Source organism: Ruditapes philippinarum, unplaced genomic scaffold, assembly GCF_026571515.1.
Source record: "Ruditapes philippinarum isolate M1 unplaced genomic scaffold, ASM2657151v2 ctg9671_1_1_1_1, whole genome shotgun sequence".
Lineage (NCBI taxonomy): Eukaryota > Metazoa > Mollusca > Bivalvia > Venerida > Veneridae > Ruditapes > Ruditapes philippinarum.
The window spans coordinates 23,228-38,842 of NW_026855077.1; the positions used below are offsets into that span (position 1 = coordinate 23,228).

The 15,615-nt window shown below is 31.8% G+C and overlaps 1 protein-coding gene across 1 annotated transcript; it reads left to right on the forward strand.

Annotated features, from left to right (window-relative positions):
• The first annotated feature begins 469 nt into the window (after nt 1-469).
• On the forward strand, nt 470-10,572 carry LOC132742036 (forkhead box protein L2-like). Its single transcript, XM_060730318.1, has 4 exons — nt 470-1,079; nt 4,782-5,378; nt 8,163-8,307; nt 9,553-10,572. Exons 1-4 carry the CDS (start codon nt 608-610, stop codon nt 9,554-9,556), a joined length of 1,218 nt encoding a protein of 405 aa, XP_060586301.1. The 5' UTR covers nt 470-607; the 3' UTR covers nt 9,557-10,572.
• Nucleotides 10,573-15,615: the final 5,043 nt, after the last annotated feature.

Consider the following 15,615-nt stretch of genomic DNA (forward strand, 5'->3'; position numbering starts at 1 on the left):
TTACTAAAAAAGATATAATATCTTATACTAAATACCGTATGAAAGTCAATGCTAATTTCTGTCAACAAGGTGTTTTCCGTATTTATGACACAGGGAGCGTGTACTGTATAGAACTTGCTCCCTGCAAATATAGTCAATCTTTCACTATACATAATGTTATTTAGGTGTAACAATAACATTAATAGTAGGGGAGCAACGATAATCAGCGAGATTTCAATAACAAAACGAGAGCTAATATGCCAACAGAATATCACAGTTGTAATTGGCACTGTACATTCCCGTCAATCAACGGCAATATATAAACTGTTGATAGAGGCCAGCACGTTTGAGTAACCGCTACATCTGATTGGCCGTTGAAAGGTTTCAGCGCGTGCTCTTTATTATGGTTTCAGCGTTCGTAGCGAATCAAAAACATGGATGGGGTTTCGTAGCACCTCCTAAGGCAGGTCTGTTTTTAAAACAAACACGGTTTGCTTTGACTGTTAACTTCATAATGCCAGTAAATGAGCTTCGCATATGTTTATTAACAGTGTTACATTTCATGTACCATTTCAAAACATCCATATTTTATGTTTGACAACACTCATTACTCTTTTTTTCGTGAAAAATGGATTTTACTTCTGGAAGGTACCCATTAAATGATCCAAAGTTTTCATTAGGAAGTTATTACAATTCCGATGCGGAAAAAAACACTACGTGTGAACTTCCAAATTTGCAGAACTCGATTCATTTTCCGAAATACGGATATAGCACCGTAAGGCACGTGCTATCGGATAATTTTGCAGACGACATTGCAGAAGACTTTAACGAAAGTGAAAATAAACTTGAAGATGAAGTATGTGACGATATTGAAAGTAATTCAACACATTATTCGTCTGATTCAAAAGCGCGGGTAGAGAACGCTGTCCCTTCACGTGGAACTTATTGTATGAACGACAAAATGACAGCTGCAGACGACAAACGGAGTGAAATGGAGGAGACGAACTATATAGTGAAACTTGAGAAAATGTCTCCAGACTCGTCGGGTGGAGTTAGGGAAACTCTGAAAGTCAACGGCCTTAGTGACAAAAAGAAAAACGGTATAATTTTAGAAGTGCTTCTTCAAAAATAAAATATTCTTTTTTATTTTTCTTGAATGACTGTAAGCCTTATTGTTGTAGATACTTTGAATATTTTGTGTTTCTATTCATTCTTTAACAATTTCATTTATTTTATTCTTAATTTTCTTTAGCAAAAACCGTATAAAAGCATTGGCAGTTTGCTGAATGAAAGAAAATCTCGTTTTAGAACGATATGAAATGACGGTAGTGCAGTTACAGATTGACTCCTATTAGATTAAATAAGGAGTTAACAAATTTTATTTTTTCTAACACAACTGAAATTATAAAATGCACTGTGGCATTTTCTGTGGAAAACAATGCCCGCTTCTTTTCTGTTCTTAACATCAAATTTTAAAAAATGAACAAATCTTTTTTTCCCAAAGTCTGAGGATATATAGATTCTTCATGGCCAAAAAGCTTATATCATGGAATTAATTATTTTATTTCACTTTTGTATGTTGTTATTTGTGTAAACTAATAAGAAAAAGAGTAAATATTTTGATATTCTTTCATTAGACTCGGAAAACAGATTAAAAGTGCATTAATATTTTTTATGATTTATTTTCTTCTTTGTTTTTTTTTAAAAAAAGAACGCATTGAAAGTTATAAAATGTAAAAACCCGAAAATACGTTATACGAGATACACGAATAACGTTACTACATCCCTAAATATAGATCTTCAATGTTGAACAGCATATATGTACATGTACTAGTGTTTTTAGTAACAAATATACATATTGATACAAAACCTACGTGTATTAATACTAGAAACTTCACTGCGTATGAAATAAAAAATGCCAGTAGTTGTTTGTTGAAAACACATTCATGCTTATAGATAAATACATGTATTACACAAGATCGCTAAATAACATAATTTTTAAATAAATAGAAACATACACATTTTTATTTTGGGATAATATCATTGAATTTAAAAATTTAATTAAAACTATCGGAGAACAAGGAAATTGATCTGCCAAAATAATATTATCAGTTAGGCAAACTAGACAGTTAATAACTAAGACTTGTTCATTAATATTGATAATTACTTTTAAATACTTTTAGATAGATTATTTCGCTATACTTCATGTTCATGTTACTTTAAGTGAATAGCTGTTTATAGTTTTCAGTATAAATAAAACTGTATTTAAAATTCTACTAGGAAAATGTGTGAGAAAAAAGCGTGCGTTGGTGTGCGGAAGAAAAAGTTTTGGTTATTCAAATCAATGATATTTATTCAACTGTATCTTTTTTTTTGTATTTTCTTTCAAACATCGATCTTAAATGATTGCTGAATTTCATATTTTAGTGTGAGTTCGAATACAGGTTTTACAAAACACTAGTTCATTGAATGAGTTGGCATATCAACGTTATTAAATGAAAGTTATGATATCAAAAATTATTATATGAAAGTACAAATAGTTCTGCATTACCGTCAATAATATAAAAGCAGAAAAGAAAAGAACATTAAATGAGAATTAAAATGCACGTGTGTACAGTATCACACAATTCACGGGTTATTGTCAAGATTCAAGATTTCATTCAGCATAAACATACGATATGTTCATTGCAATACATATGATATAATGTGCATGTAATATGACAAGAAAATCATCAGTAACTCTTATACATGTAAATAATTTATTATTTGTGTCCATGTAAATGAATAAATTTCTATACACATGCATTTCATCCATGTTCTTTTTATTAAACTCTTTTATGAGGAAACTTGAGCAGGGGTTCTTTATTCATGTAGTATCATCAACAACAAAAGTATTACGAGATATAAAAATTTAACTTTAAAAAAAGTCTTTGAAAACGCACATTTTAGAAATAAGTGTATAAGAAAAGCACTTTATCGTCGTTTTTATACTTAAAGCATTTAAGCATATGGAACATTTGATGAAATTTCTTGTATTTCGTCGTCTTGTAATTGAAAATAAACATATAATACAGGCGGAGTTTTCCAATGATTTTCAGTAAAATAAAATGAGATCTATCTTATAAAGTGCATTGACATGATTGTTTATTATTTCAACTTTTAATGATATCAAATTCGAATTTTGATCCTTTAATATTTATTTTAATTTGCATTGGCGTTCTAATAAAGAATCAGTACAGATTACCGTATAGTACATTGTACATATTATTTAAGCCTATATGTATGCGTATATAACCTTGAATTGTACACTCGAATTTTAAATCAGAACGTTTAGGTGGACATAAACTGGAATCACTCCCTGCATACCGGTGAATCAGTTTTGATGAATTCACAAATTACTCACTACCACAAAGTGTATGTATGATCCGGGATGTGTCATTCTAAACTTCAAAAGCTGACTATATGATTTCTAAATTTCGAAAACTGCAATGTGTCATTCTAAAATATTTAAAATCAATCCAGATAAAGATATGTGACGCATATGGGGCATGTGGTGATTTGATGACTGGCCTTTCTTCTAACACGAGAATATATGTTGATTTTTATATATATCAAAAGTATTCAACAGCTAAATCGGGGATGGGGTGGGGGCGGTGGCCTGGTGGTTAATGGTTCTCAACTTCTGCTTCTTAACCCGAAAATGGTTGCTTTTAGATTTATATCGGGGTTACGACAATGTTTCCTCATAATTATGACACCAGTGCCAGTGAAACTAGATTGGTCTACGATGGCACATTTTTCAGAAGTATTTCAAATCTTGATAAATAATACTAATGAAATGTATCTTTTCAATATACTTAATTACTATGAAACATTTCGTAAAAAATAATGTTGAATGTTGAGTTTAAAGTGATTCTGTATGAACATTTCTATGCTTAATAATAATATTGTGTTCTAGAATAATTTATTAGTTGCTTTATATATTTATGCCAAATTAGATCATGTATCTCACACTGACAAACCGCACACATATATAATTATTTAGTGTTTTTTATCAGTCAACTATGATACTAATTATTAAAAACACAATCAAGGATAGTGTTACAGACCTTCCATTCTTGACCAACTAACTTTCAACGCTTTTCACTCAATCGGGCCAAAAATCCCACTAAATTCCGATTTTAAGTGTCCCCAGTTTATCTTCGTAAGATTTTCAAATGTTTTTTATAGGTTTTTTGAACCTCGGTGTAATTTCTAAATAATGTTGAAACTAAAAAACAGAATGTTAACTTATTTATTTCCTTTTAATAATGAATGGGTTTGTACAAAGGTTTAATTATATTATCTGCTTTAAACTGTTAATAATTTTGTTCAATCTAAATAAAGTCTTTAATGTGAAACTATACGTCAAATAATAAGATCATATTCATTGAATCACACATCAAACGTGATGAAAGAAACACAACGATTTAAATCGTATATGATTTTTTTTATTATTTCAACACTTTATCTCAAGCAAACTTTAGTGATATATAAGAATATTGCTTGTTGATTTTCTTATTATTTCAACACTTAATAAAAGCGAGCTATAGCATGTATAGTGACATGTAATAATATTTCAAGATTATTATATTTATTTCATTCTACAACAAAATTGTTTTTGTCAAGGTTTTATTCACAGTTTTGATAATGCCCTTATTTTTTTTCTTTATTTTAAATGTATCGAATTTCTAATTTATTTATTAATCTATTTATTTCAGTCTCATTGTATAGTTAGTTGTTGTTATGGTTTCTATTTTTAGCGGATGCGCGGAATAAAGATCAAGACCCAAACGTAAAACCACCGTATTCCTACGTCGCGTTGATTGCCATGGCAATAAAAGAGTCCGGCGAGAAACGACTGACGTTAAGCGGAATCTACCAGTTTATAACAAACAAGTTCCCTTATTACGAGAAAAATAAAAAGGGCTGGCAAAATAGTATACGTCATAATCTTAGCTTAAACGAGTGTTTCGTTAAAGTGCCAAGGGAAGGTGGCGGAGAAAGAAAGGGAAATTATTGGACCCTTGATCCAGCCTTTGAGGACATGTTCGAAAAAGGAAATTACCGCCGACGCCGACGAATGAAAAGACCATACCGCCCGGCGATTGCTCTGACAAAGTCTTTCTTCGGTGACCCTGCTCATTGTGCCTTTGGACAATTTTCTTTTGCCAAGAACTACTTTTCTCCACCGCCTTATTCTCAGTATTCGGCGTATCATTCATGGTCCCTGCCTGGACATAGCCCGACCCCGGGGCCAACTTCAATGAATATGAACTACAACTCATGCGGACAGAGTTCAAGAATGCCTCACACCGGGTCGTCACTCGGCTCATGCGGATACGGGTCTATACAAACAGGTTAGTTAGATATATATATTTAATGAATATTCTGTTCTGAGGTTAAATAATTTCGAATAAAAGGTGAACTTTCGTAGGATTTCTTATTACAAGGGATACTGCATTGTTTCTGTTTTTGTGTGGCTAAACGCCCTGATGCTGAAAGATCCTCGAGAGTTTATAAGTGAAATAATGATTTTAAGAGAACATAGAAATAAAGTATATTTTGAGATATTCATCTTAAAAGGTTGTCACGAATGTGTTTTCTATCCCGGTAATAATGAACAGAACAGACCGTTTATTTCGTCGTACACAGTGAGTGGCACAGCATATTGATATATACAAACAATACAAACATACAAACATAATGATAATGGTGAATGCTTTTGCAATTATCAAAATTGCATCTCATTATAATTATCGTTATCAGAATCAATTATCATCTATTCAAAAAGAAATAGATAGAAAGATGGTTATGTAATAATGATCTTTTAGTTAATGTATCATTTTCTAATAACTTTTGTCCACCCGACAACATATTTCAGTTTAGTTTTCCTTAGAAATATAATAGTATTGTTAATAATGAATAATTACATGATAATGCATTCTATCATTATATGAGTAAATTCAATATTTGAACATAGGGCAAACAGTTGTCTTCCTATTCTTTTCATAATACTTTCTTCCTAAGTTAATCAATGCAAATTTAATTTTGTATAAACATGTATTCAGGATGTTACAGTACATTAAAATTACCATTGCTGTGGTAAATTAATAACATTGACGTAACTTTATTCTATTCTATTTTAATTCTATTTCTTCAAATTATACCACAGTTCTGAATAAAGAATTGTTTCCTTCTCAATACATAACATATTCGGCATCTTTTGACACACATATATAAATTTTGATTTCTAAATGCAATCTGCGTAAAAGAAATAACAAGAAGTAGAACGTCCAGATTATTTTTTTAATGGTGTACAGAATTTATCATATACTAGTATTTGTTTATTCAATAATTTTATTTATTTTGTATCGAATTTACAAGTTTTGTAAGGCAAACAATGCTACGAACGATTTGGTCCAGTCTTTTGCCTGTGCAATTAACTAATTTACATCAAAGTTAGCCTATGTCACCTCAAAACTAGTCTATGATACCAATGCCAACCCCTAATCTATAAAACTGATGTTGGCAATTGGTGTTGGCTTTTTTGTTTTGGTTAACAAGAATTCCAAACTGCACCGCAATGCTGCTAAAAATAAATAACAGTACAAAATGATAGTATTTTATTCTACTAAACATACACAGCGCCATAGCAGACTGAAAATTACAAATATTACAAATACAAGTGTACAAAAATATGATATTTTCAGATCGCAATTTCGCATTAAAAGGACATTAAGTTGCCCTGTCGTTGTTGTGAACCCGTTTACAGCCAATTCTACACAAATTTGCAAAATGAATTAATTCAATGTGTGTACAGGTATTCGAAAGCTCGTAGTAATGTCGACCTGTAAAGTAATTGTCGACCTGATGCAATAGCACCGTTTGATAAGTAATTTCACCATTTATGAGCCGCGCCATGACAAAACCAACATAGTGCGTTTGCGACCAGCATGGATCCAGACCAGACAATATAGAACAGTCTGAATGATAGATACATTTGAACAAAAACATAAAAAAGGTCATAAGACCGATCTTTAATATAACAATCACAATTTAAAAAAAAACAACAATATTTCATTCATAATTATTAATATCTGATAGAACAAGTGTCTGGATCGCCGAGTTATTATTGCTCGAATGACAATAATCAGCTGTAAAAATTTTCAGTAACACTGGCCTCTCTAAGATACGGCATATTTTTCAACAGTATTTTATTTCAATTAAACTTTTATACACACATATGCAATGCCAAAAAAGGAGTGGCAGAGTTACAGTGTATAGGGGAGCAATTATGGTGTGCTCATTTTCAATACCTTTTGAATCTATGTAGAAAACAATATATACATAATTTTTACAACTTCTACGCAAGCGTATAAAACGTCTTGTGAGTTAGTGAGGACAAACAAGTTATCTACAACTGAATGACTTTGAAAGACAAATATTTAGAAATTGCAACTGAAATTGGCCTGAAAATAATTTTAAATTTCAATAAATTATTAACAAGTATAAAACGGTTGATTTCATACCTTAAAAGATCAACACAACGCACCTACAGATAAAAGAAAATATTGTTTTATCTAAAAAAAATACATTTTACAAAAAAATTAAAAATAAAGAAAATAATGAGAATGTTTTTGTCGAAGTACACCATATAGCAAAACATATATGAAATAACCAATATATATTTTATACGAGTATGATTATACAAAAAGTCTATGCATTTTGGTTATGTTTTTATGAATGATAAAAATGCCTTTTATCTATCAGAGAAATCATAGAACAACATTTTACATGTTTTACTTCAAATATTACTGAGATACCATGCTATGAAATAAAAAAAAACACGTCAAAAAATAATAACGTTGAAGCCGAAAAGCGACGTCCAGAGCAGACATAGCAAAACTGCCAAGAAAACACGAAAGAAATGAATAATGTGCTTAGAATTATATGGTCCCGTCTGTCTTTTGTCTGTTTTATCAATCATTTATGTGTTTTATAATTTTAAGGTAACCACTAGTGTATTTCTTGATTGTCAAATCTAGTCTTAATATGCTATTTATTTCTTATTTCAAAATTTGATAGATTTTCAATGCAACTTTTATCTTCGACATTGTATTTAGACTTTATCTTACCTTTAGGTTTCCAACTCGGTACAAACTCAGGCAGCCATTATTCCCAGCTAGGTGATTATTCTTCCGTCCCGCCGACGGCACCGCTGACGTTCTCCTGCCGGCAACAGAGTGAACCCTTTAATCCAGTCCACTATGCATATTGGTCCGACAGGTATGTTTAATCATTGCAAAATCACATCTTACAAATAATGTCACAGGTTTTATCAAACCATTTCACCATTATATATCAGAATACCCTTTAAATTTGGGACAGTTCATTATAAATATTTTGTCTGGTCTGTACATTATAAAGTTTACTGGTTTAAGAATGAAATAGGAAAATTGGAGTTGAAAATTTGGAATAGTTAATTTGTAGTATTTTATCGAAACAGTTAATTTGCAGTACTTTAAATTTGGAACAGTCAGATTGCACTTCTTGAGATTCTGAGCAGTGAACTTACATTACAATATATTCTGAACGGTGAATTTGCATTACTTTAGATTTGGAACAATAAATTTACACTACAGTTAATTTGCACAACAGTTAATTTGCACTCCTTTAACTATGGAACAGTAAATTTGTTCTTCTTTAAATTCGGTACATTCTATTTGCATAACTTTTAATTCGAAACTGTTAATATGCAATACATTAAATCAGAAACAGTTTTAATTTCTACAAAATTGAATCAGGAACTTTCCACTATTATGAGCAATTGAGACTGTGACTATAAGTATGTATGTTCCATTTAATGCCAATCAAAATTTATGTTATGTTACATAAATTTGGAACAGCTAATTTGCTCTACTTTAAATTTGGAACAATAAATTTGCAAAACTTTAAATTTGGAACAGTTAATGTGCACTTCTTTAAATCCGCATCTACTTTAAATTTTGAATATCTAATGTGCACTACTTTAGATTTGAAACAGTTAATTTGCACAACTTTTAATTAGAAACAGTTTATGTGCACAACTTTAAATTCGGAACTTTTTAATTTGCAATTCTTTAAATACATATCTACTTCAAATTTGTAACAGTTACTAAATATGCTGTAGATTCGAAACATTTAAATTGCACAACTTTTAATTCGAAACAGTTAATTTGCAACTTTTTAAATACGGATCATGTTAACGTGTACTACTTTACATATTCGAAACAGTTAATGTGCTCAACTTAATTCGAATCAGTTTATTTGCACAACATTTAATTCGAAACAAGTTAATTTGTACAACATTTAATTCGAAACAGTTAATTTGCACAACTTTTCATTTGAAACAGTTAATTTAAACAACTTTTAATTGGAAAAAAAATAAGTTTGCAAACTTTAAACTCGGAACAGTAAATTGCCTTTCTTGACATTCGGAACAGTATAATTGTTCTCCTTTTTAATGCATCTCATGTTTTCTTTATATTTCAGATGATTCAGAAAAGGGTTATAAATACCAAAAACAAATGCTACTAGGACTTTAGAACTGTTATATTCTTGGAGTGAGAGATATACAAATGTACTTTAAAATAACACGAGTTGTTGGTTTGCACATGGACTTTTAAAAACGTTAGGTGTGCCATTTTTTGTCTGTGCCAAATTTGGATATTTATACCAATTTAACCTATTCATTTATCTAGAAGTGTAAAATGTCTAGAATTTTCTCAAACACATGTGTTAACTTACACGATCAAGGAAAGCCTATGCAACTCTTACCTCCAGCAGGTAAGGTGGTTTTGATCCCCGGTGTTGCTTTTAGTTTGTAACACCCGAGGTAAACCAAAATTTAATGTCCTGTTTCGGCGTAATGTGGCCTAAATTGAGTTGGTGCGCCGTAAAACAAAACAAACTAATCATACCAGTTTAAGGTAATAAAGAAATGTTACTTATGCTAAAGTACGTGGTTTTGTGTTTTAAAAAATGCGTTGCAGAAATGTTCCTTGTGTTATTACATTTTCATTCTTTTAATTTTTATAAGCATATAAATTAATTTAAAATGATATAAAACTGCACGTTTGTAACGTGAATTTTCATTGGATATTCATTATAACGTTTGTTCTTTTTTTTTGTAACATAAAGAAATAGTGCTGTATCTTAATTTTGCTATAAAGATTTTTGAGAGGTAGTAAATATTAACATTGGCTTTATGCAAACCTGAGCCGTGAGGCGAGGATTACATACGTTACAAACGGTAAAACCTGCAATAAACCTTTATAAAGATAGCATAAGTAGGATGCCTTTTATAAACTAATGTTTAAAAAAAACTATTTCTTTCTTTCTTTCTTTTTTTCTTTGTGCTTTTCTTTTATTTTATTTGGTAGATATATATAAATAGATTGTCGAAAATCTTGTTATTTACTATTTATATAATTATTTAATGATTAATCTTTTTCAGGCTTTTTTATTTTGTGCGATGATGTGTATTTATATACAACAGAAGTATGTTAAACAATTTATAATTATCAGTACTTTATACTGTGCCTTTCACTAACATTTTACTTCTTAAAATCAGTAGTTCTCTCTAGGCTACAAGTCGATATATTATATAGCGTTCGTAACGCTTATGGAATATGAACATGTTTGTCTGTATTAAATTAATTATATTATAGAATATTTATATCAATAAAATATTGCTGATTGATCACTAGTTACTGTTTGGTTGTTTTTATTTTTATTTTATTATTTTTTTACTTTAGGGCGGGGCGTGTATTTTATGTGCACCGCCCATTAAGATAATAATTCCATTGATCCGAGTGCTCGAAATCTATGTTGATAACCAGATCTTATCTTTTACTGATAAGCATTATCAAACATGCTCGCAATAGCATTGTAAGCTGGTGTACGTAACATATAAGAAATAAGAAATGTATGTTTGAGCAAAAAATATACACTACTAAAAAAGGAAAGGGACATACACTATTAAAAAAGAAAAGGGACAATTGAAAAATTTCACAAGAATATAAAAGAAATAGTATGATATTTTAATCAGTTAATTCATTAATTACGTCATTAAACCGTCGGCGTTTGTTACAATTACGTGTACGACGTCAAACGACCGTCGAACGTGATAAATGTTTCTGCAACACACCAAACAACTGCTGAACGCCATAAACGTTTTGTCGATGCGTCAAAAGACATTTAAACATCATAAGAAAAACATTCCAATCTAATTTTCTCATAATGTCAGATTTTCGCGCTGATTAAAAAAAGAATGCACGCGCAAATCTCCAAACATATGTGATTTGTAATAAAGATATTTCCTAATAAACAAAAAGGTGTATTCTTTTTCACCATATGGTCCAGAAGCTATACCTAACTCCTCCACAATTTATTTACATTTCTTATATAATCTTCCGATATACTGTGAAAGCACTAACAGGTGTTTATATAGAATATATTATTAACATTTTTTGTGTTTTCAATATTTCCCCGAGTCGCAAAGAATGTTCGCTTTGTACAAGTTCTGAGCATCCTTTTAAATTTAGAGGAAATTACCACTATTTGCTAAAGAACAAATGCAAGTTGAAAACTTCTCGTGGTAATAAAAAGAATGGCATGTCATTTGTAGAAAGAAATGTAAAAACCAACAGAAATTTAATTTTCAAGGTCTGCAAACTCTTTCGTTCATTTCTGAATGAACTAACTGTACAGCTTAAGTTCTGCTAACAAAACCGCACAAATGGCGCATCTTTATAATGAAATGAGCCGCGTCATGACAAAACCAACATAATGGGTTTGCGACCAGCATGGATCCAGACCAGCCTGCGCATCCACGCAGTCTGATCAGGATCCATGCTGTTCGCTTACAAACCCTATAACAAGTAGAGAAACTGATAGCGAACAGCATAGATCCTGATCAGACTGCGCGGATGCGCAGGCTGGCCTGGATCCATGCTGGTCGCAAACCCATTATGTTGGTTTTGTCATGACACGGATCAAATGGTCTTTTCTTGCAAACCACCTTTGCTTCATATTTCACATTTGGGCTCATTGAAATTGCTAATAAAATATAGGACAACAAATATTTGAAATTGTCTTATTATCAGTTTGGTGGGTATTACAGAACATGTTAATTCTAATCAACGTAATTCTCGCCAGAACCTTTCTTATATCCATAATGTTTTCGATACATTCTATCGCCTTATTTTATACAGTTTGGCATTCAAGGAAAAATAACAATACCTTAATCTTTATTTCCTTCATATTTCCTAAATATGGACTAAACAATGTGTTAATTAAGAACAACCGTAGTTCTGTCAATGTTCAACCATTTTTAAAAAGCGTTACGAACGTTTTCTTCATTGTTTTAGGATATTTGTCTGACGCATTCGTCTGACCATCGTTCAAAAATTAGCCAATAAATTTTCTCTATATCTTATTTGATGGTACCTTATAACTATCATAATCATTTTACCGGGGGAATGGTCAGGGTGCTTAAAATTTTAAAAGACAACTTCTTGTAAGCATTATAAGTTCCAAAATAAAGGTACATAATACATGAAGTAGAAACCACTGAATATAGGACCTTGGATTAAGAAACAACAGACTTGATATGAAAGGTTTAATATCTATGTATAAGGAGTTAAGAAATAGGGTGAGCAAAAAAAACACTTTTAATTAAATCTTTAACACCCTCTACTACAAGTAATAAACGTGTTATTCTTGGTGTGAGTTTTGTCGGAATGAATCAAACAGCTCGGAAAAGTTGCACGTGAGCGTACCAATTTCACGGATTCTGAAAACAAAATATTTTTACGAAACTCTAAGATTCACATGAGCGTTTCTTTGATTGTGATGCTAATGAAAGCACCTTGTGACACTGATTGAACAAGGCTTATCAGTAATTAGACTTTCAGAAGTTGGAAGTTAGTTAACAGAAATTTGTAATTAGTGATTTTCGATTCTTTTTCCGTGTTTTGTAGAATTTACGTTCTAGGCTGGGGGTCGATGAATTGTATTGTTGGATTATGTTTTATAGATCAAATAATTGGTGTTTAACACATTTACAACTTGTGTGAAAAGCAGGAAACGATGTTTGAAATTATCACTTATCTAAAACGTTCTAAAAGTAGGCGACGCACGTGACACCCATTAATATCCATCAGGGAACAGACATAACGAATTTTCTAGTTTATTTTAAAGAAATAAGCTTTTACTGTATTCATATATTATTTTATTTTATGCCTAAATGTTTGGGTTTTTTTATTATTATTTTCAAATCAAAATTGTATACTAAAAAGCTCGTGCTGTTCTATTCATCAATCATAATATGTGGACGAGGCATCGATGATCTGCAGCAACTTGGTACATCTAGAACACAAAAAATAATGATGAATTTATAAATACTTTGACACCAAACCTAAACACTAACAAGTAAGTACCTACTCAATACTTTTCTGGTGCTATACAGTAGACTTCAGTTTGCGATTTTCCAAAGTTGATCATCTTTTCTGTGAAACATTTGCGTAGCCTCAATTTCATTGGCTTAGTATTTTGGCGTCTTTAACTGCATCTTGTACTCAAGAACCTATAAGTTGAAAATGAATTTCGATTCGATATGCAAATTTAATTTCTGTAACATGGCCCAAGTCAATAAACTATCTATCTAATACTACATGATCATCTTTAAATACAAATTAATTTACATGTAAGCCGATTTCATTCCAACAAATATAGTGGTTTTTTTTTTCAAATTGCATGAAATATGTTATAAATAATTGTAAGTACAAATACATTCTACTTTACCTCTAGCCTTTATTGACAATAATTACGCATATACAAAGACATATTGCTTTAGTAATAATAATTACTATGCGCATGAAGTTGATGAAATACATTTTGACTTTTTTTTCAAAAGCGCGTACGCTGTGGAGTATCAATGGCGTTTAAAATCAAATAAAATGTCCATGCCTATTAGAATAGGCATAAACTTCACTCAGGAGGCAAAAAAGTCCTAAAAATGTGTAGAAACATGCTTGCTTACGGGGAAAGAAAATGTCAGAGTAGGGTTATTCCATGTTTCAGCAATACCGCGGAAGAAAATTGTAAATCAGCAAGAACCTTGTAGCAATTTGTCAGCGTGTCAGTGGACCATGAACATCTGTATATATCACGGCAGTTGATGGGTTGTTAAATCTAACAGTTAAACGGTCTTTTACCGCCGTCCCGCTGGGTCTAATTTATAGCTACCAGTGGTGAAAAAATGCATGTTACTGCTTTCTTTTCTTCCTACTCAGCAAGATATTATACCAGTGCATCTCACGATGAGTTTTAAACTGTTAAAGTTGTATCGTATGGGACATGAGTATAAAAGGACTTTTTACTTAGCATTTGTATTACTCTTCTCACTTCCCCTCGGAGCGTGCACGTCGCTGAGAAGGCACAGGGCATCGGCAGATGATTGAAGGATTGTGTACGTTTAAGGCGGCAAATTCGCATGTTTTCTTCTACTCGGGGTAACGTTTAAGGCGACACGACCTAGATAGACTTCATGAAGTTAGCTGCCTGTGTCCTGACTAATGCCGAGGGGAGTGGCCCTACAAAGTAGGCGCTTGGGTAGGTAGCCCCTAGCACGATTAGACGGCTTGAACGGCAGGCCTTTTGCTGGCACCAACAGCCCTTTTCAGGGCTAACCTTTCCTATTGTCACAGGTTACTGTACATTTAGGTTCTCATTGACCGCCGTACAGTGACCTACTTTTGGCTCAAAATTCATATCTTTGGCTAATACTCCGTTGAAATTGCATGGAGGTAAATTATCACCACTTTGTGCTTCAAAATTAACTCTTTAAGGGCATGACTGGTGACATGTCCGGGGTCCGTACTCGAAAGCGAAAGCTGTATTTTGTGCCCGAAAGGGCTGATGGACCCTCATTAAGCTTTAACTACAACAACATTTGTATTACTCGGACATATAAAAGTTAGTTTAGTTTTGAGAAAAACTATCATCATCTTCATCATCATCATCATCGTCATCATCATCATCGTCGTCATCATCATCATCGTCGTCGTCGTCGTTGTTGATGTTGCTGTTATTGTTGTTCCAGTTGTTGTTGTTGTTGTTATTATTATTATAGTAAAAATTATCATCAAATGTTGTCAGCAACGAATTTGTCAATTCGATTAAAGAACTATTTCCCTATTTTTCATAGAGTTCGATATACTTGCCTACCAACAACTGAAAACAACTGAAAGCATGGTAAAATACAGAAAAAGGCACTACTTTTTTTTCTATCATGCACAAAGTCGTATTGTTAAAAAAAAATGTTATAGAATGAAATGTAACTTTTTGTCTTTGACATAACTTAGGTATACATGATAGCTAGTCTTTTTGCGCATAAACCAAAAAAGAGAAAACTAGTTTTCGAAAGAATATTTTTGCCTAATCAGCTAATTACAATAAATAACAATTAGCGAACAGTAATGAGCGCTAATAGAACTATAGTTACGGGATCACTTGCGTAAAAAATCTACCTGATTGCTAATTTGGCTCGCG

Bases quoted from the DNA above. Each gene is read 5' to 3' on its own strand.
- LOC132742036 (XM_060730318.1), top strand. From the start codon at position 608: ATGGATTTTACTTCTGGAAGGTACCCATTAAATGATCCAAAGTTTTCA. The intron at 1,080-4,781 runs GTATAATTTTAG...TTCTATTTTTAG, and splicing joins TAGTGACAAAAAGAAAAACG to CGGATGCGCGGAATAAAGAT. The intron at 5,379-8,162 runs GTTAGTTAGATA...TCTTACCTTTAG, and splicing joins ATACGGGTCTATACAAACAG to GTTTCCAACTCGGTACAAAC.